General features: G+C 40.8%; 1 protein-coding gene across 1 annotated transcript in view; it reads left to right on the top strand.

The window, feature by feature from the left end:
* The window catches only part of LOC136872261 (keratin, type II cytoskeletal 1), a 131,047-nt gene that overhangs the window by 37,006 nt on the left and 73,813 nt on the right, over positions 1–20,228 (top strand). Inside the window, exon 2 of the mRNA XM_067146087.2 lies at positions 2,070–2,199. Within this exon, the coding sequence (XP_067002188.1) occupies positions 2,074–2,199 (126 nt within the window). The 5' untranslated portion in view covers positions 2,070–2,073. The remainder of the gene's footprint in view (positions 1–2,069; positions 2,200–20,228) is intronic.

Below are 20,228 nucleotides of genomic sequence, written 5' to 3'. Positions count from 1 at the left end.
TTTGTACGTAACGAATACATACTACATCTGCTCTAATCAACTTTTCATATTCATACCTTTGTTTGCCCCTACCATTCTTACCGCAAACACTTCCCTAACTGAATAAGTCCCATCAAAGTCTCATCAAATTTTGTAAAATAGCTGTCGCCTCACAAATTCGATTCAGTATATCTTCATTAGTGATACGATCTACCCATCTCACCTTCAGTATTATTCTGTAACACCACATTTTGAAAGTTTTTTATTCCCTTTCTGACCTAGTTATCGGCCATGTTTCACTTCTATAGAGTGCGACGCTCCAGACGAAAGTTTTCAAGAACTTGTTCCTAATTCCTATATCATTGTTTGAAGTGAGCACATTTATTTTCGTAAGCCTTCCTTGCTTGTGCTATTCTGCATTTTATGTCATCCTTACTTCTACCATCATTAGTTATTCCACCACCCAAGAAATGATATTCATCTCCTTCCTTTTAAGGCTTCATTTTCTAATCTAATATTTCCTGCGTCGCCTGACTCCGTTCGACTGCACTCCAATACATTTATTTCGGATTTAATTATTTTCGTCCTGTACTCCTCCTCAAAGATTGCATCCATACCATGCAGCAAGTTTTACAGATCTTCTGCTGACAGACAGAATAACAGCAACATCGGTAAATCGATACTCTCCTTGGATTTTGATTTCCTTTCCAAATTCCTCTTTGACTTCCTTTACCGCCTGTTCTATGTACATACTGAAAAGGAGACGGGACAAACTGCCGATTTTCTTCATTCTTTTCTGGGCTGATGGTTCTTTTTCACAGTCCTGGGTTTTTGTTCCTGCAGGCTGAATTTTGTATAGATTTTAGATAATTATGGCTGTTCTAGTACTACGAATGCCATGTACGTCGGCTTGTCCTTCTTAATTCGATCCTATAGGATCAGACATTAAGTCAGAATTGCTTCACGTATCCATAGCCATATACGTAGATCGAGTCATAAGTCATGGCAACATTTTTTTCTCGCGAAAAGGAGACAACACGGAAAATATAAGGTATGCATTTGGAAAAGTGCAGTATGTACTTGCATATGATGCCACTAGATGGTGTATGTAAACAACAGTGCGGGTCTAAGCATGCCCCGAAGTTCAGTGTGTGAGTGAGAGCGTAACAAAATGGAAGTCAACAACGGTGGGGATGGAAGGTTCTTACACATCTGCCTTATTCGCCTGATCTGAGCCCATGTCACTATGATATAATCCCCAAAGTCAAGAAGCCATTACGTGGACAACGATTTGCTAACAAAGAGGACATCGTAACAGCATTTCGGAGAGAGGTGTCACACGTTAGCGGTACACATGTAGTGAATGGTATTCAGCGCCTGCCCCACCGCTGGCAATGCACAGTGCAAGCCTTGGGGGATTATTTCGAAAGTCTGTAACCAGTTGATACCTGTCATTTTTACGTAGTCTTGTGTATTTGCTGTCTATATCATAATAAAACAATGTTTACCAATGGCCTGTGTTCTGTCACTTTCCTAGGAGAATCTCCTGAAGTCAGACTTTGTCTTCAGGCACTATGCATAATTACATGCCCTATATTTCCAAATGTATATCTTAGATTTTCCGTGTTGTCTCCTGTTCGCGAGAAAAAGATAGTTGCCATGACTTATGACTCGACCCTCGTATAAAACCCATTCTGCGGTACATACTATTTCCTGGAGAAGGTAATTTTGCCGACCGCTCATACGCTATTAATAGCAGTTATCTTCACACGCCTAAATGTGAATGTAATATTCATCATAATGCTATTGAGATACATAATGAGGAGTATTTGCACTTGCCGTATTATTCGTTGTTACCAGAATTCATAAGGGCTCGAGTACAGCTCAATGGGTTGCTCGTTATCGCGGGCCGTAAACCTGAACACCAAGAATAGCATTCAGTCTTATAGCGCAGTCCAGACACCGCACAATGTTACAGGGTTCTTCCTGTCACTGCTAAGTCTAAATAATAGGGTACACAGTTCTTTTAAGGCCTCTACAATATTTTCGCTTACTTATAGTTCTATATGGTGTGTCTTCTCTCTCTACAGCACCATGACGCATTCCTCCCAACTGGTCGTCGCGCTGCTGGCGACGCTCATTTGTTCCGTGGTGACGTTACCTGTTCCTCAACAAAGGGAGGGTGAGAACGCTCTGGAGGCTAAAGAAGCTCTTATAAAGGTAAGTCAGCTATTTTAATGCCATTTTATTATTAATATTATTATTATTATTGTATTATTATAATTAGTAGGAAGAAACCGCCCGTGGCCTTAATTAAGGTACAGCCCTAGCATTTGCCTGGTCTGAAAATAGGCAAGTGTGAAAATAGGAAACCACGGAAAACCATCTTCAGGGCTGCCGGCAGTGGGGATCGAACCCAATATCTCCCAAATGCAAGCTGTTAGGTACGTGATCCAATTTGTTTTTACACGGACATAACATCACCTTCTTTATGGTCTCAATTGCTGTGTATTATTATTATTATTATTATTATTATTATTATTATTATTATTATTATTATTATTATTATTATTATTATTATTATTATTATTTAATCCGCTTATCGCCCAGGGCTGGTTTTCCCCTCAGATTCAGAGAGGGATCCCACCACTCCGCCTCAAAGGCAGTGTCTTGGGGCGTGAGATATCTCGTCGAGGATACAACTGGGGAGGAAGAACAGTACCAGCACCAGTATGAATACCTGCTGTGCTGAACAGGGGCCTTGTTGGGGAATGGGAAGATTGGAATGGATACATAAGGAAGAGGGAAGGAAGCGGTCGTGGTCTTAAGTTGGGTACCATCCCGGCATTTGCCTGGAGGAGAAGTGAGAAACCACTTCGAGGATGGTTGAGGTAGGAATCGAACACTCTCTACTCAGCTGACCTCCGGAGGCTGAGTGGACCCTGTTCTATTCCTCGTACGAATCTCTGAAATTTCGTAGCCGAGCCAGGAATTGAGACCGTGCTTCGGGGGTGGCAACTAATCATACTAACCACTACACCACAGAGGTGGACTTGGTCGTTATTGCAAGACGCTGGCTTTCTGAGTCCAAGTTGGTAGATTCGATCCCGACTCAGGTACACAAGTATGTCAACCCCGTGATGGTAGATTTATTACCACGTACCCTGCGGGACAAAATTCCGGCACTTCAGCGCACCGTAAGAGTAGTTAGCGGGACGTGAAACGTTTAACATTTTATAGATAGTGTTTGTGAGTCTGTCATGTACAGAAAAAGTAGAAAATGAAATTTTTAATTTGCCTCATGGCTGAACAGAATAGGTATTTAATGTTAGGGAGACGCCATTACATTTAGGTTATAAATAACTGGATTCACATTAGGCGAAATGGGAGTTTAGGGAAGATCGAAAATTTAACTCCACCGGACGAGTTGGCCGTGCGGTTAGAAACGTGCAGCTGTTAGCTTGCGTTCGGGAGATACTGGGTTCGAACCCCCATTGCCGGCAACCCTGAAGATGGTATTCCGTGGTTTCCCATTTTCACAACAGGCAAATACCGACTGGGGCTATATCTGAATTAAGCTCACGGCCGCTTCCTTCCCATTCCTAGGCTTTTCCTTTCCCATCGCCGCCATAAGACCTATCTGTGTTGGTGCGACGTAAAGCCACAGGGAATAATTCTTCCGATTTTATGGATTGTATAAATTGATTCTTTGCTGAGTAGGCCTACGAATGGAAACTTTTACTATGTTTTATTTTTTTTAATTTCATACGTCTTGCCGAATAACACCTTTTGACTCTAAGTATGTTACGAAAGAAAGTTCACAGTATGGAAGGCAACGAAAGCTCAATGAATGATTTTTCTTCTTTAAAAAATGCGACTTCTATGAGGTCCTAATTCACAATTTTGAGATTGAAGGTCGTCACTCTAGCACAAATCCATAGAAGAAGTATTAAAAAGTGGAAAAAGTGCGTCGTGCATGCGTGGCTCCTTAATTATACATGATATAGCCATACGACAAACATCACACGTTTGAGATATACTACCTCTCAAAGCGTTCCGCGAAATGTTACGTCTCATAAGTATAAATAACTCACAATGACAATTTTACAGCCCAATTATTCGTGGCATATATGACGGTAAACTTGTTGCAGCAGTCAATTACAGTGGTCTGACTATTAATTGCCTGATTTTCCACTAAGTGATTGGAAAGAATAATAATAATAATAATAATAATAATAATAATAATAATAATAATAATAATAATAATAATAATAATAATAATAATAATAATAATAATAATAATAATAATAATAATAATCAAAAGGCAGGGCTGAGTGGCTCAGACGGTTAAGGCAGTGGCCTCTAACCCCAACTTGGCAGGTTCGATCCTGGCTCAGTCTGGTGGTATTTGAAGGTGCTCAAATACGACAGACCCGTGTCGGTAGATTTACTGGCACGTAAAATAACTCCTGCGGGACTAAATTCTGGCACCTCGGCGTCTCCGAAGACCTTAAAAAGTAGTTAGTGGGTCGTAAAGCAAATAACATTATTATTATTATTATTATTATTATTATTATTATTATTATTAATATTAATATTAATCTTCAAATGAGCGGATAATTTAATAGTTCCCCAAAGATCTGCTATGACACACTGTAACGTCGTTAAATATTCGTGAGCGAGTGAGTTGGCCGTGCGGTTAGAAGCGCGCAGCTGTGAGCTTGCATTCGGGAAGTAGTGGGTTCGAATTTGACTGTTGACAGCCCTGAAGATGTTTTTCCACGTTTGGGGCACATGAGCCCTGTTCTACCTGATGATACTTTTACAAAATTTAGAGACCAATCTAAAGTTGTATATACAGTATATATAATTCATTGAGTATGCTCGGGCATTCGATTGTGTCGAACATTCCGAACTCCTGTGAATTCTAAATGCAATATAGTGAAGATCTTATTTTCGTCAAAAAGCTGTGTTAACATCAGGAAGATTCCGTGAGAATTGGAAAATCTGAGACTCGCCCTACAAGGATTAAGCAGGGAGTAGGGAAAGAATGCGTACTATCTCCCATGCCGTTTAATTTGTATTCTGAGCAGATCTTACGAGCTGCTCTTCAAGAATCGGAAGATGAAGTAAACGTTAACGGAAGTCTGATTAACAATCTGAGGTACGCAGATGACACTCATCTTGGCTAACAGTACTGAAAATCTTCAGCGTCTGGAAGAGATAATCGTAGTATAAACTTGGATTCAGAATCAATACCAACAGGACCAAGATGGTGGCTATTACTAGAACTCATAACACGCACATTCTTATGAACATTTATGGGGAATAAGTTGAAAAAGTACGAAAGGTTATGTACCTTGGCAGCTGGATTTCTGAGGACTTGGGCCCGGACTAAGAGATCCGTGTGCAAGAAAAAATGGCTCGTGCTAGCTTGCTGGAAATGAGGAATCTGCTGTGTGACAGAAGCCCCAGCTTGGAGACACGCCACAACTTCGTCAGATGTTATATACAGCTGCTCGCATAAGTATTCGTCCACGTACGGTATGTGAGGACAATAGCCAATAGCACCAATATCATAATGTAATTATAAACAAATAATAGTATGTTTTGTTTGCCATCTGAACATTTGAGAAATTAACGTGTAGCACTGTAAGCACTGGCATTTAGAAAAAATAGAAAACAATCACACTGCTTGCAGAAAAGTCACGATGAAAAGGTATTCGTTCACAGTAAGAACTCGAGGAATGTACAGTCATGTGTTAAGTATCAGCAGTGCGTCGAAATTCCTTTAGAAGCAATCACGGTTTGAATGATCTTCTATCACTTCCGGGCCTGTTTTGTGCCATCCGTCCGTCCTTGAAGTATTGCTTCAAAGCTGCTTTATTTGTAATACGCTGCTTTCTCAGTTTACATTTTAATTCTGCCCATAAATGCTCTATGTGGTTTAAGTATGGGGACAGGAGTGGTGTCTGCAGCATGAGGTGTATTGTAGAGTAGCCATTCCCTAACAACACGAGCAGTGTGCTAGGGTCATTATCTTGTTGCAAGAAGTGTCCACTATCACGATCTAACTTTGCTAGGCTGGGTGATATGTGTTGCTCAAAAATATTCAAATACAGCAAAAATATTCAAATAACCCAACCGTCGACATAAACCCCCATACCATAATGGAACCTTCTCCATATTTTACGGTTGGTTGCAGACCTTGATTTTGGAGCTCGGCGTTCTTTCTCCATACACGTCGCTTTCCAGAGTAATCACATAAACAGAATTTGCTCTTCTCAGTAAACAACACGTTTTTCCAAAACGCCGGTGGCGTCCTAACGTTCATTTTAGCGAATGCCAGCCTCTTCTTACGGTTCTCCTCACTCATCCAGGGGCTTCTTCTGTCTTGCACGGCCCTGCAAAACAGCTCTGTAACACATGTCGTACGGTGTTTGTGCTGATGTTCTTCCCAGTGAAGGTTTGTACATCTGTTCGAAGCGCAGGTCCAGTCACAGGAGAATTTTGCTGGGCAGTGCGTATAATGCTTCGTTCTTCTCATGTTGTCAGCTTTCTTGGCCGCCCATTCTTGTTCTGTTGAATACAGTTACACTACTCTTATATCGCTGAATGAAACCTGCGACTGTAGTTCGTGGTAGACCTGTTTTCTCTGCAATTACTTTCTAAGAATCATCAATTTGTTGGAGTTGGATACTGTCCGTATCACTGATTGACTGTGCTTGGTGACGTGACTGACTTACTCAATGCTGTGATCGTTATACAAGACAGTGCACAAGGCGGACGAATACTTTCCATTTCCTAGCCCAACCACACTCATTATTTTTTATTTAAGAGTATTGACCTGCAAGAGGATATATTCTGCCATTATTATTGTTTGTGTATATTGCATGTCCACTGAGTATTTGTTTCTGAGCGTACCATAAGTTTTGTAATGTATTTTTGGTGTTCATTAAACGAAAAGGGCAGACGGACGAATACTCATGCGAGCGGATGTATATTAAGTGCTTCTGTAGGGCGCTGAAACATGGACTCTGAAATGTAACACCATTAAGAGAATAAATGCTTTCGAGACGTGGGATTTTCGAAGGAGTTACGGATCTCATGGACTGATCATATCTCCAGTGCCGTCGTACTCAGACGCATGTGGCAGGAACGAATGTTTATGTATACTATCAAGAAAATAAAGCTTACCTTGAGTATGTTACGAGGAATGACCAGTAAAACTTACTAAAATTGATCTGTAGGGTAAACCTGATGGACTCGCGGTCGATCGAAACACTCTTGGCTGAGGAACTTATAGAATTGGACAGGACTAGATTCGAGTACACTTGATGAGGACAGCCGAACATCGTGTATAATTCACTATGATTGTGTGTAACTTTCAGTAATGGAGAATATACTACAAGAAGGCGTATAAATGTTGCCAGTGAGAGCCGTGCGGTGTTCAGTGAAAACCTGAGAATGCAGGATGACAGTTTTCTGTCAACTCCGCGTGGAGTAACTGTGCTGGTTGCCATATCTTGTCGTATCGTGATTAAATTCTTTACAGGTTCGATGTAAGAGATTTGGGTACTAAGGGATTCACAACGTGAAACTTAATTGATCTAACCATCAAATAAATATGAAGTAAGTGGTAAATTGAAACAAATAAATATTGCACTGCAGAAAGAAACCTGGCAACACCGCATCCTCCTTTTCCCATCCCACTCACTTCTATGCAGCCCTTAGAGGCATCGGTTGTTAGCATATAATTAAACACATTTAATAACGGACAATCTCCCGGCAACTGTGATTACCACTCCCGACTGAGCCGAAGACTTGTGATGCAATAATATTATACAGGTGTGAGATCATATGTTGTGAAGTAACTCATAAAACATTTTCTTTACTCTCACTACACAGAACAAATAGGTTGTGCTAATAGACTCAATGACAAGCCAAGTAGTAATTAAGTTTTTATGTCCACTTGCTGGATATGGGGCAGTGTTTGACGTTCACTTTACATTACTCAACCAGCGAACTGGTTCTGGCAAGTGGGTTCTCTCTCTGCCTTCACTCGGCACACGAGGAAAGTTAGATACTTGACCGGCAACGAGGGTGTCTCGTGGCAGAATAGTGGAATAATGCAACTGGAGTAGGGGCAGTATTTTCTGCTCCTCAACTAGCAGTACAAAAAATACTACCACAGCTAACATCTTTACTTACAGACGAAATATTTGCAATATATAAAATACTCCGGAACTAAAAAATAAATCAATATGTATAGACTCCTACTGCTCTCTACTAAAGTTTACAACCCTAAGGTTGGTCGTCGGTAGATGCAGAGTGGGTCTCGGCTCGTAAGTGGCCATGGTTGGTCCGTGGTCCTACAGATCTGCACTCCGACCAGCCAAAAGAGCAGAGGACGGATGGCCACGGCTCTCCCGTGGCTCAAGGCCTCTGCATTCGGGAGACGGGACACGGCTGGACCTCACAGCTGGCCCCAAATGTCGGCTGTTCTGAGAATGGTTTTCCGAGGTGTTTCATTGTCCTGCACTAAGGAGAATGCCGGGACAGTTCCCAGTATAGGTCACGGCCGCCCACACCCTCACCTCCGTGCATCTCCTTCACCGTTACAAATATCCCGGCCTGAGAGTCGGCGTCATCGTCTAAGAGGCCCGCCTCCCCTTTTGAGGGGAGGATTGAAAACGTGTCAGTAGCAGTAGGTTAGTTGGCAGCTGCTCTCCAAAGGTTCCAGTTTTTGTGCCATTCTCTTCAGTTCTGCATAAGATTGGCATCCCCGCTCCTACACTATTTGACCAATATATTTCAGTCTAGACCTTCCCCTACAATTTCTTCCATCCACAAATCCCTGCAGAATGAAAGCTAGTAAGCAATCATGTCTGATCATATGTGCTATCCATGTATTTCTTTTTTTTTCATATTAATTGACAAGCTTGGAATTTCTCTAACTCGTTCCATTACTTCCTCATTTCTCTGCGGTGAGACCCCCTTAGTATTTTTATGAAGGAGCGAAAGGAGTTTTAGACACTAATAGGTTACAACTCAAATGCATTTGAACAAAGCGCAAGAAGCATCTAGCCGCTTTACAATCATGTAGGTGAGTTGCATAACTTTCAGTAGTTCTGATAGTTCAGATCGCTAATACAGTATGTAGGCAAATCTAACTGCAAAACAGTTGTGCGGGTAGAAGACACTTACGCCTTGGTTAAATATGTTTGCACCCTAACCTATTCATGCCTAAAATGCCTTTCCTAATGAATGATATTAGACAACCCCGAAACCACAAGAAGGGATTTAATAAAGGTAAGTCACGATTTATTTTAAGGAATTGAACAATAACATTCGCGTGGGTCCCAGGGTACTCAGGCATTCTGGACAATACAATAGATAGACTTTGCAAACCAGGCAGCTGTAAAAATCCCTTTACCTCACGTAGATCTACGTGAACACTGTCAAATGTTCATCAGGGAGCAGTGGAACGAAGAATGGCGTCGATCGTCATCATGAAAGAAGTAGCGTGTTTTATTTCAACGATGGTGTACCTCAGGGATCAGTCCTGGCTCCCCTTCTTTTCAGTCTGTACATATACGACTTCCCAGACACATCTTCAAGAAAATTCATTTATGCTGATGACATTTGTTTGGTCACTCAGTGCTCCAACATTTATGATGCTGAAAATACTATAGCTACTGACCTGGAAGCCTTGGATGTACACTTCAAGAAATGGTGCCTGCCCCTAAATCCTCAACAAAACAGTTATATCTACATTCCACCTACGCCACAGACAGTATAATTACAAACCAACAATCAGATTCTGTGGTCAAGTGTTGCCGTTCTGCAGTACACCAACATACTTGGCAGTAACACTTGATAGAACTTTGACTTTTAAGCAACATCTCTCAAATGAAGCTGCTAAAGTTAAAACTAGAAATAATATTCTTCATAAACACTCTGATACATAATGAGGAGCCAATACTCATGTTCTAAGATCAACAGCATTAGCCTTGTCATATTCTGTTGTTGAATTCCGCTGCCTCTCAGTGCTCACACTAAGACAATTGATGTACAACTCAATCAGGCAATGCGCATAATCACGGGCTGCATTCGGAGCACGAACACGCTATGGCATCCTGTTATCAGCATCATTCAACCTCCAGCCCTAAGACGATAAAGCTTTCCTAAGGTTTGGAAAACATTCAGCAGAACCCCAACTACCCATTTTTCAACTTATTACAAACACTGAACATCAACGACTGAAATCAAGGAAACCACCCTGGTGACATCATCCGATCTTGAAAGACCTCTTTTCATGTTAACAGTTTATGGAAAGTGGGATCAGTCTTCAGTAGTCAATAAATATCTGGTTGAGAACTCATCTAAACGTGTACAAGGATTTGATCTTCCAAGGCGAGAGTGGAGAATCATCAATCGCATAAGAAGTGGACAAGGCAGAATTGGTTATCTATTGTGCAAATGGGGTTGTACTAGCTCTGCAAATTGTGACTATGGTGCCCCTTCTCAGTCAATCCACAACATTGTTGCTGACTGCCCAATTTGAGCTTTCAAAGGAAAGCTAATGGACGTTCACCGCACATCGGATGAAGCGATTGATTTGGTCAGAAAACTAGACCTAGATTTCTAGTATTGTACGGAATTGCGACTATGCACATTTATCCTGAAACTTTTTATATATGTACATACATTCATCTTAACATTAAATAAATAAATAAATAAATAAATAAATAAATAAATAAATAAATAAATAAATAAATAAATAAATAAATAAATAAATAAATAAATAAATAAATAAATAAATAAATAAATAAATAACATCCGGGTTTTCGTTAAAACAGTACACACGTCATCATATCGCTACAGTTATAAAGCTTCGTATAAACCATGCATACACGTCGGTATCAATAACACAGAAAGCAACGTATGCACATATGATAATATGTACTCTAAATCATACAATCTTCCATCGAACGAAATATATACAATAATGTCACAAATTAATTCATAAATTTAAATAAAAGAAGGAGACGAGAAATGCGTACAACAAGAAATGTTTGTCAAGACATACAAAATGGAAACATTATATGACTGTAGTCCAACCTGAAATAACTTATAGAAGTGAAACACTATTTAAACCATGGCAAACCGGGCGAGATGGCCGTGCGGTTAGAGGCGCGTGGCTGTGAGCTTGCATCCGGAAGATAGTGAGTTTGAATCCCACGGTCGGCAGCCCTGAAGATGGGTTTCCGTTGTTTCACATTTTCACACCATGCAAATGCTGGAGCTGAATCTTAATTAAGGCCACAGACGCTTCCTTCCAACTCTTAGTCCTTTCCTATCCCATCGTCGCCATAAGACCTATCTGTGTCGAAAAAAAACCAAGGCAAAAGAATAACATAGACACAATTTTAAGAACAGAAAGAGGAATAGCAAGAGCATGCGTTAATAAGAAGTATCAAAGAGAAGGAGAATGGCATATCATCCCACATGCAGCAGTATTTCAGGAAATAGAACCTATAATGGATTTCATAAGAAAGAAGAGAATATCTTTCTTTTGTCATATGTTGAGAACACCTCAAGGTAGTTTAATACGCACCGAGCTCGATAGCTTCAGTCCCTTAAGTGCGGCCAGTATCCAGTATTCGGGAGATACTAGGTTCGAGCCCTACTGTCGGCATCCCTGAAAATGGTTTTCCGTGGTTTCCCATTTTCACACCAGGAAAATGCTGGGACTGTACCTTAATTAAATCCACGGCCGCTTACTTCCCACTCCTAGCCCTTTCCTGTCCCATCGTCGCCATAAGACCTATCTGTGTCGGTGCGACGTAAAGCAATTAGCAAAGTTTAATACGCAGAATTTTGGAGAAGCTTTTGAAACCAAAAACAAAAGCCTGTCCGGGTAAGAGGAATGAAAAAGGACATGAAATAATTAGACATAACACTAGAGGATTTAAAGAATAAATCAAATAAACTAAATAAACTAAATAAATTGAAGAATAGTAAAATTAGATTACTACCAAGCATTGATCAAAAACAACTAAAAGAGTGTTTTCGTAAGAAGAACGACAACGAATATCAGCTAGAATGAGGATATACTAGAAGAACAGAAAGGAAATAAACTATAAAACATCATAGAATACCGAGCAGAAATTGACTACAGTGCTCCGATGCAGCCGTATAAGCACAATAATAATAAAAGAAATATGATTAACTGGATTAAATACACTTATATATTAGTAAAAAAAAGACTAGGATTACGCCAAATGACATTGGCCTTCTTCAGGGCACCTGCTTCTGATAATTATCATAGAAATTATTCAAAGAACGTGGAAGTCACGACCATACAATCCACGCCCCCACTAACTAGACTCATTTGTCATCGCGCTGTGCCATGGTGGTGTTATGCATGCATTTATGGAGAACAGGAATTTGAGAGCATGAAGCAGTCTTCACTGTTGAAGTTATTTGGATCCAGCTCCACCTCACTGGATTCCCTCACAAGTCGAGCATAGTAGTATTTTACAAGCGCGAAGACCTTCGCCTGGTCAAACAGGATTTGATGGTCTGTACTGTAGAAATGTGCTGCTATGGCAGACTGGCTATAGAACTTTCTGTGGAGGATGAATAAGTAATATTCTTGCTTTACTGCTTTACGTCGCACCGATACAGACAGTCTTATGCCGACGATCGTATAGGGAGGGTCTAGGAGTGGAAAGGAAGCAGCCGGAGCCTTAATTAAGGTACACACCTTGCATTTGCCTGGTGTGAAAATGGAAAACCACGTAAAACTATCTTCAGGACTGTCGACAGTGGGTTCGAACCCACACCTCACAGCTGCACGCCCATAACCGCACGGCAAAGTAACATTCTTCACTGACCTGATGTGTTCTTTCACGCTGGTGCTAACAAGCCTTTTCTGTAATGCTAGTATATGAGCGACCACAACTAAGTCGAACTTTGTAGATGCCAGGTGTTTCAAGAAGTGGTTTTTCTTTGACTAATCCAAACAAGTATTTGAGGTTTTTACCAAGATTGATAGCTGCAGGTGCTTAAGTGCGGCTAGTATCCAGTATTCGGGAGATAGTGGGTTCTAACCCCAGTGTTGGCAGCCCTGAAGATGGTTTTCGGTGGTTTCCCATTTTCACACCAAGCAAATGCTGGGGCTGTACCTTAATTAAGGCCACGGCCGCTTCCTTCCCAGTCCTAGCCCTTTCCTGTCCCGTCGTTGCCATAAGACCTATCTGTGTCGGTGCGACGTAAAGCCAATAGCAAAAAGAAGTATTTGAAGTTCCGGTTTGTGGCGAAAATTAGAATTATATTGTACTTCCTATGAATGCGCCCCATTCTGTCAGTTAGTAATAAATCCAGTTAAACATATTTACTTATTTTAATACAATAAGCCACGAAAACCTTAGTTCATTAATAAATTAATATATTTTTAGACTATTTCTCTCTACTCACTCTAATCGTTTCTTGTTTAGTAAACCATCCGATAGTTTAAATAGCAGAACGGTCAACACATGTATTTAGTGAGTGTAATGCAAGTGTATGCATAACTCTTTTCCGGTTTCACTAAGAGATGGCGCCAGCGAACAGTACGCAGCGTATGAATTTGACACGTACGTCAGTTTGTTCGTCTGCCATTAACCTACCAACACACACAAGCGTCTGTGTTGTATCGTTCAGTGATCATGTCGACGTTTGTGCCTGAAAAAGGACATCTGCGGCATGCAATGCTTTTCTTATTTAATTATAAAAGACTGTGGAAAATCATAATTTGCTGGTAGAAACATATGGTGAGCACGCTCCACCGATTAAAACACGTGAAAGATGGTTTCGACAAATCGCTTAGGCAAGAAGACCATGCTTTGTGTCTGGTGGGACCAGAGCGGTATTATGTAAATTAACTCATGAAGCCTTGCAAAAACGTTAATGCACAACGATATCGCCAACATGACTAATTTAAATCACGCATTGATTGAAAGACGACCGCAATGGGCAAGAAAACTTGGCAAAGTGATTTTGGTACACGACAATGCGCCGTCTCACACAGCAAAACCAGTGAAAAACACCTTGAAATCGCTTTGATGGGACATCCTTCCCCGACTGCCCCGACCTGGCGCCACCTGACTTCGCATCAATGGGGCACGCGCTCGCACAGCAGCACTTCAGCAATTTTGAGGAAGTTGGAAAATGGCTCGACGAATGGTTTGCCGCAAAAGACAAGCAGCTTTTCTGGCATGATATTCATAACTTACCGGTACCTGAAAGATGGGTTAAGTGTGTAGAAGCCGATGGCCAATATTTTGAATAGACAAAATATGAATTTTCCTTGAATATTACGTGTTTTCTTTACCACAAAACCGGCAAAAACTTATGCATATACCTGGTATAAAATATATTTTTAGTTTCAGAAAAATTGATTTATAACCGATAGATTATTCATTATTCCGAAACAATTTTGACTAATATAAGTGTAAACTTCTCGAAGAATTAACAACTTAATTAAGGATTGTAACATTATTAGGAAGTAGAAATTATGACAGAAATTCATTTTGTACAATACTTCCAAATATGTCTATAAATAAATTAATTAATTGCTGGCGATCTCCTTAACTAATCACGATAATGACTATTACTATTACATGTTTCCATTCCTTCTTTGAAGGCGGGCCTCCTAGGTTGTGACGCCGTCTCTCAGGCCGCGAGATTTGTATCGGAGAAAGAGATGTGCGGAGAAGTTGAGAGGGTTGGCGGCCGTGGCCTATACTGGGAAATCTCCCAGTTAGGGCAGCAGAATGGAAAACCACGGAAAGCCATTTCCGGGACAGCGGACGGTGGGGATCAGCTCCTCCCCGTCTCCCGAATACAGAGGCGTAGAGCGACGGTAGAGCCGTGGGCATCCCTCCTCTGCTAGGATTGTCGGTCAGAGCGCAGAGCTGTCGGACCACGGACCAGCCGTGGCCACTTGTGGACCGAGACCCATTCTGCACCTACCGACATAATTGCAGCTCTCAAGAGACATTTGAAGACCTTGGTATTAACAGCCTTTTACTCGCTTATTGTGTTCCCAACACATGATTTATTTCCACTTCACTCTTCTCTCTATATCACTGGTTATTATTCCTTTTTGACAATTGGCTCTGTCATATTGTTTTCCCTCAAACGAGCTTATGACTTTTCTGTTTACTACCGACAAAATAATCTCTAGGCTAAGTTCACTGCTACAGAGTTGAATCTTTTTGTATAATTCAAACTGCTGACTCCGACAGCTTATTTATTGACCTCATGATAATTATGAAGACTGCATTAAATTTCTATGAATCCCTCTTGACATTTACAACAACAAGCTGATCGTCATAAATACCATCAAAACTGAGCCATAAAAATTGTTATTGTGACATTTTAATAGATCTGCGACTGAATTCATGGTAGAGGTAAAAAACCTGTAAAATCCCGTGTATCATATCATTATTTACGTTTCAATGTGCGATCAGTATAAATTCAGTCATCGTCTTGGCCTTCAGGTTCAGAGAGAACTGGATCAAGAAGTAAGAATAGAAAGCCAATTCGAAGTACGAGAATTATGGAAAATGAGTGACTCATTATCATTGCCGTTGAAGAGATATACCATATCGTCAATAAACGGTCAGGAGAAGAATAGAGAATAAGTGTTAAGTCTTCAGATTGATTACGCTTTACGTTGTGGTTTACAGCCCATGTTAAACCATTACGTTTACAAGAGCCTTAATATCTGTCTCTTTCTTTCATCGTATGGCTTTTACTGCCCCTGTTGTGGGATCATGCTGATGATGATGATGAGGAGGAGGAGGAGTAGGAAGTAGGTATAGGTTAAAATCCTGTGTCGGCACATAAGAACTCTTGTCGATTGACACCTATAGATCTGCTCACGGTTTATCGAGCCCATCCCACGGATGTATCATCATCAAGAGTGGCATATTATTACTATTATTATGATTATTATTATTATTTTTATTATAAACGAATACATCGCAATTGGGAAATATCTCGGTGACAATGATCACTTACAGTAGTGTGATAATAAAGTTACGTTAAAAATAATTACACAACAACAACAACAAAAATAGTACAACAAGCAATCCCATGGAAAGAAAATATTACAGTAAATACTACTAGTTTAACATTCTAAATCCAGCTTTATCATATACAAATTCACACGCGACTTAAATATTTTCAGTGCTTAACACTAGGGCTTACAATACTATACTGTAGTTTGAGCTTTCACAGAGTGTACAATACCTCCACATGCATATCTTTCCTGATTATACCTTATTTAGACTTACTTTCTCCCCATTCCTCTTATACTATTACATAGTTTTGCTGTTATTCCTCGTGTCTTCCATTCCCTGTTTAATAGCTTAAAAAGTATGTAACGTACAGGTTCATTTTATAACCATAATGATGATGATTTTGGCGATCAAGACGATATGTAGTAAGGTGGTGCCATCAACATTTCTCACGGAGAAAGTCTTCACTTGAATTTCATAACACAACTTCAGCCCCTTTGCAATCATGCGCAACAGTGTGTCACTTTCATCATATATGCAAGTCCTTGTTCGCGAGATTTAAGCCTGAGTGAAAACAATCCTTCCAGAAATGTCGTATGGCGTTTAGTGCCGGGATATCCCAGGACGGGTTCGGCTCGCCAGGGGCAGGTCTTTTCATTTGACTCCTGCAGGCGACCTGCGCGTCGTGATGAGGATAAATTGATGATGAAGACAACACATACACCCAGCCCCCGTGCCGTTGGAATTAACCAATTAAGGTTAAAATCCCCGACCCGGCCGGGAATCGAACCCGGGGACCTCTGAACCGAAGGCCAGTACGCTGACCGTTCAGCCAACGTGTCGGACATCCTTCCAGAAAGAATGTTAGAAAACACGTCTCCTCTTCTTCTTCTCCTAGCCACGAAGCGAAAGTATTAAGCAACTTTCCATAAAGCTCTTCATGTATCTTTCTCTCGGCGAGTTGCTTGTCTAACTTTCTTCTCGTAATATCCGTAGTACAGCTGCAAAGTGACAGTCATTCTGAAACACACTTTAATGGATGTGTGTTTACGAAGAGTCGGGCTGAGTGGTTCAGGTTTCTGACCCGGGTTCGATGCCGCCTTAGTCCAGTAGTATTTGGAGATGGTCATGCAGCCTCCGGCAGCCTCGTGTCGATAGTTTTAATGGCATGTTAAAGAACTCCTGCGGGACAAAATTCCGTTATCTCGGCTTATCCGAAAACCGTAAAAGTAGCTCGTCGGACATAAAAATATTATTATCTCCGGCACTTGGGCTGAATGGTCAGTGTAGTGGCCTTTAGTTTAGAAAGCCCCGGGTTAGAATCCCGGCCGATCCGGAGATTTTAGTCTTAAATAATTGTTAATTCCGTTGGCCCGAGGACTGAGTGTTTGTACTGTCTCCAACATCCCTGAAACTCACACATCGCAACACAGCACTATCCTCCACTACAATCACATGCATTTCGCATACACGGCAGATACCGCCTACCCTGCATCAGGCTAGCAATAGCCTCATGGAATTTTTATTATTATCATTGCTGTTATTATTTCTTTTTTCGATTCTGACCATCATAGGACCACGTAAGAAACACAAAGGATTCATTCCCGTTGTTCTCTGCTTATTTTCTCGCTTTCCAATAGTTCTTCATTATTTCACTGTGTTTACCTCCTCTCTTCTGTCCAGATGTTATTTCGTTCCTTCCTTTCTTTCTCCTGGAAATCCTTGAAATTCTGTATCAATCTCCCAAAATTTGTACTGTCCTGTATTATATCTCTGCCATATTTCTCTTTATACTTTGCATCCAATGATTATCAGTCCTACTCTTGTAAGCATGATTACGAATGTGTTTTGTGAGTCTGGCATTACCCATGCTCATTATGTGACCAAAGATCGTTTCAGACATTTTCTCAGGATCTTTATTTTTGTAGAGGTCTTCATTCTTCCTGTGTCTTAACTTACCAATTTAGGTCTTTGATGAGCCCTAGATTTTTTTAGAATTTTTCTTCCCGTCTGTAGTTATTATTATTATTATTATTATTATTATTATTATTATCATTATTATTATTATTATTGTAAAGACTTGGCACTGCTACGTTTTCATCTTGGTGGTCGTAGTTTGAATCTCGGCCAATACAACCAAGTTTCTAGCAATGAACATTATTTTTATCATTGTTTTGTATCCGGTGAAGAAACCGAAGGGCAGTGCGGTTTAGGTCACGTAGCTATCAGCTTGCATTCGGGAGATAGTGGGTTTGAACCCCACTGTCGGCAGCACTGAAGATGGTTTTCCTTGGTTTCCCATTTTCACACCAGGGGCCAAAGGAAGACGAGGGCCACGAAGGGCATGATAATGAAAGACTCCCTAGTCCTCCATACGTAATACCGTCGGGGTCTGAAAAGAATAAGAGTTGACCAAGGGAGGTCGTTTAGCAATTGTTACAAGTCACACAATAAAACCTGATCAGGCTACTTCCTTCAAGAAACTGGTATGTAATATTTTTAAACCAGAGGAGCGCTGCCTGATCTCTATCAGCTGTTTTAATGTACAACTTTCACTTCAAGTGGGTGGAACACAATATGTGTAACAGCGATGAGTTGGCGGAATATTTACCACCATACAACTTCCAGCTCACTTTCCTCACATTGCCGGCAGGCTAGAGACTCAACAGATGCTTATTTCAGCAAATCACGTGAAATTATCTAAATGAAGAGATCGCAGCCGATGATAAATTATAAGACAGCCAGGCATACAGTTTCGTGAAGAAGTGCCAAAATAAGGAATTCATCCGAAGTCTATTGGTGTTTAATATTACTGTTTTAGTTTCTTAATCTTTATCCCCTGGTCACGAATAGGATTCACTTAACTTGGAAGTTCCTGAGTAGACTGAGATCAGGTGTGGATGAATCGAGGATGAATTTGGCAAGATGGGGCTACATTGAAGAGAATAGTAATGAGTTTGATTCTGGAGAAGACATATATACGCCTAGAAAAATCACTGTCATAATATTTCAGCTTAGAACTCTGACCAGAAATGTTCTGTCATGTAAGGTTCGCCCGGCTGAGTTGCTCAGACTATTGAGGAGCTGGCTTTCTGACCCCAACTTGACAGGTTCGATTCCGGCTTAGTCCGGTGGTATTTGAAGGTGCTCACATATGTCAGCACGTAATGACACGTAATGACAATGACACGTAAAGGAACTCATGCGGGACTAAATTCCAGCATATCGGCGTCTTCAAAAATCGTAAAAGTAGTTAGTGGGATGTGAAAACCAAGAATATTATTATAAACTCGTGTCCTCAGTCCGAGGTGGCGCAGCTTCTTTCAGGTACATGTACCATTTTAACCACTTACCAGACCTTCCTGCCATTCTTTAAATTCTGCTAGTACCGAGAATCGAACTCGGATCTCCTATGACGGCAGCTAATAGTACTAACCGTTATGCTATGAAAGCGGAGTGATTGCGAGGATCCGCCAACCATAGAAATGTGGATATGAATTCGTTCTCTCGTCTTATAAGACCAAAAATCCATAGTTCCAGCCCTTCAAGCAAGCAACTCTATGTTGGAAATATCCCAGGGATATGAACTACGAATTTTAGGTGAATAAAATGTAATAGAGTATGAAACTATATTCGTTATTTATTCCTAAAATTAAAATATATCTTAATCATCGTTATCCGGTCAATTAGATTAGCAGTTAGCATTTTTTTTACCTCTACTAGCTGTAATGTGAGTCAATGCAGTTTCATTTAAGCCTCTGTAACTCGATTCGGAGTGGACATTTTTCAAAGATCAGAAAACGCCTGAGGTTATTGAACCAACGAACAAATTAGAGAAAATTTATGTAAATAAGTTAATTTGGCGTCCACCTCCGTGCTCTACTGGTTAGCGTGATTAGCTGCCACCCCTAGAGGCCCGGGTTTGATTCCTGGCTCTGCCACGAAATTTAAAATGCTGTACGAGGGCTGGAACTGGGCCCATTCAGCCTCGAGAGGTCAACTGATTATAGGTGGGTTCGATTCCCACATCAGCCATCCTCGAAGTGGTTTTCGGTGGTTTCCCATTATCCTCCAGGCAAATGCCGGAATGGTAACTAATTTAAGGCCACGGTCACTTCCTTCCCTCTTCCTTGTCTATCCTTTCAAATCTTCCCATCCCCCATCCCAGTTCATCAT

This window comes from Anabrus simplex, chromosome 1, assembly GCF_040414725.1.
Source record: "Anabrus simplex isolate iqAnaSimp1 chromosome 1, ASM4041472v1, whole genome shotgun sequence".
Taxonomy (NCBI): domain Eukaryota; kingdom Metazoa; phylum Arthropoda; class Insecta; order Orthoptera; family Tettigoniidae; genus Anabrus; species Anabrus simplex.
This window is presented reverse-complemented; position numbering and strand designations above follow the sequence as displayed.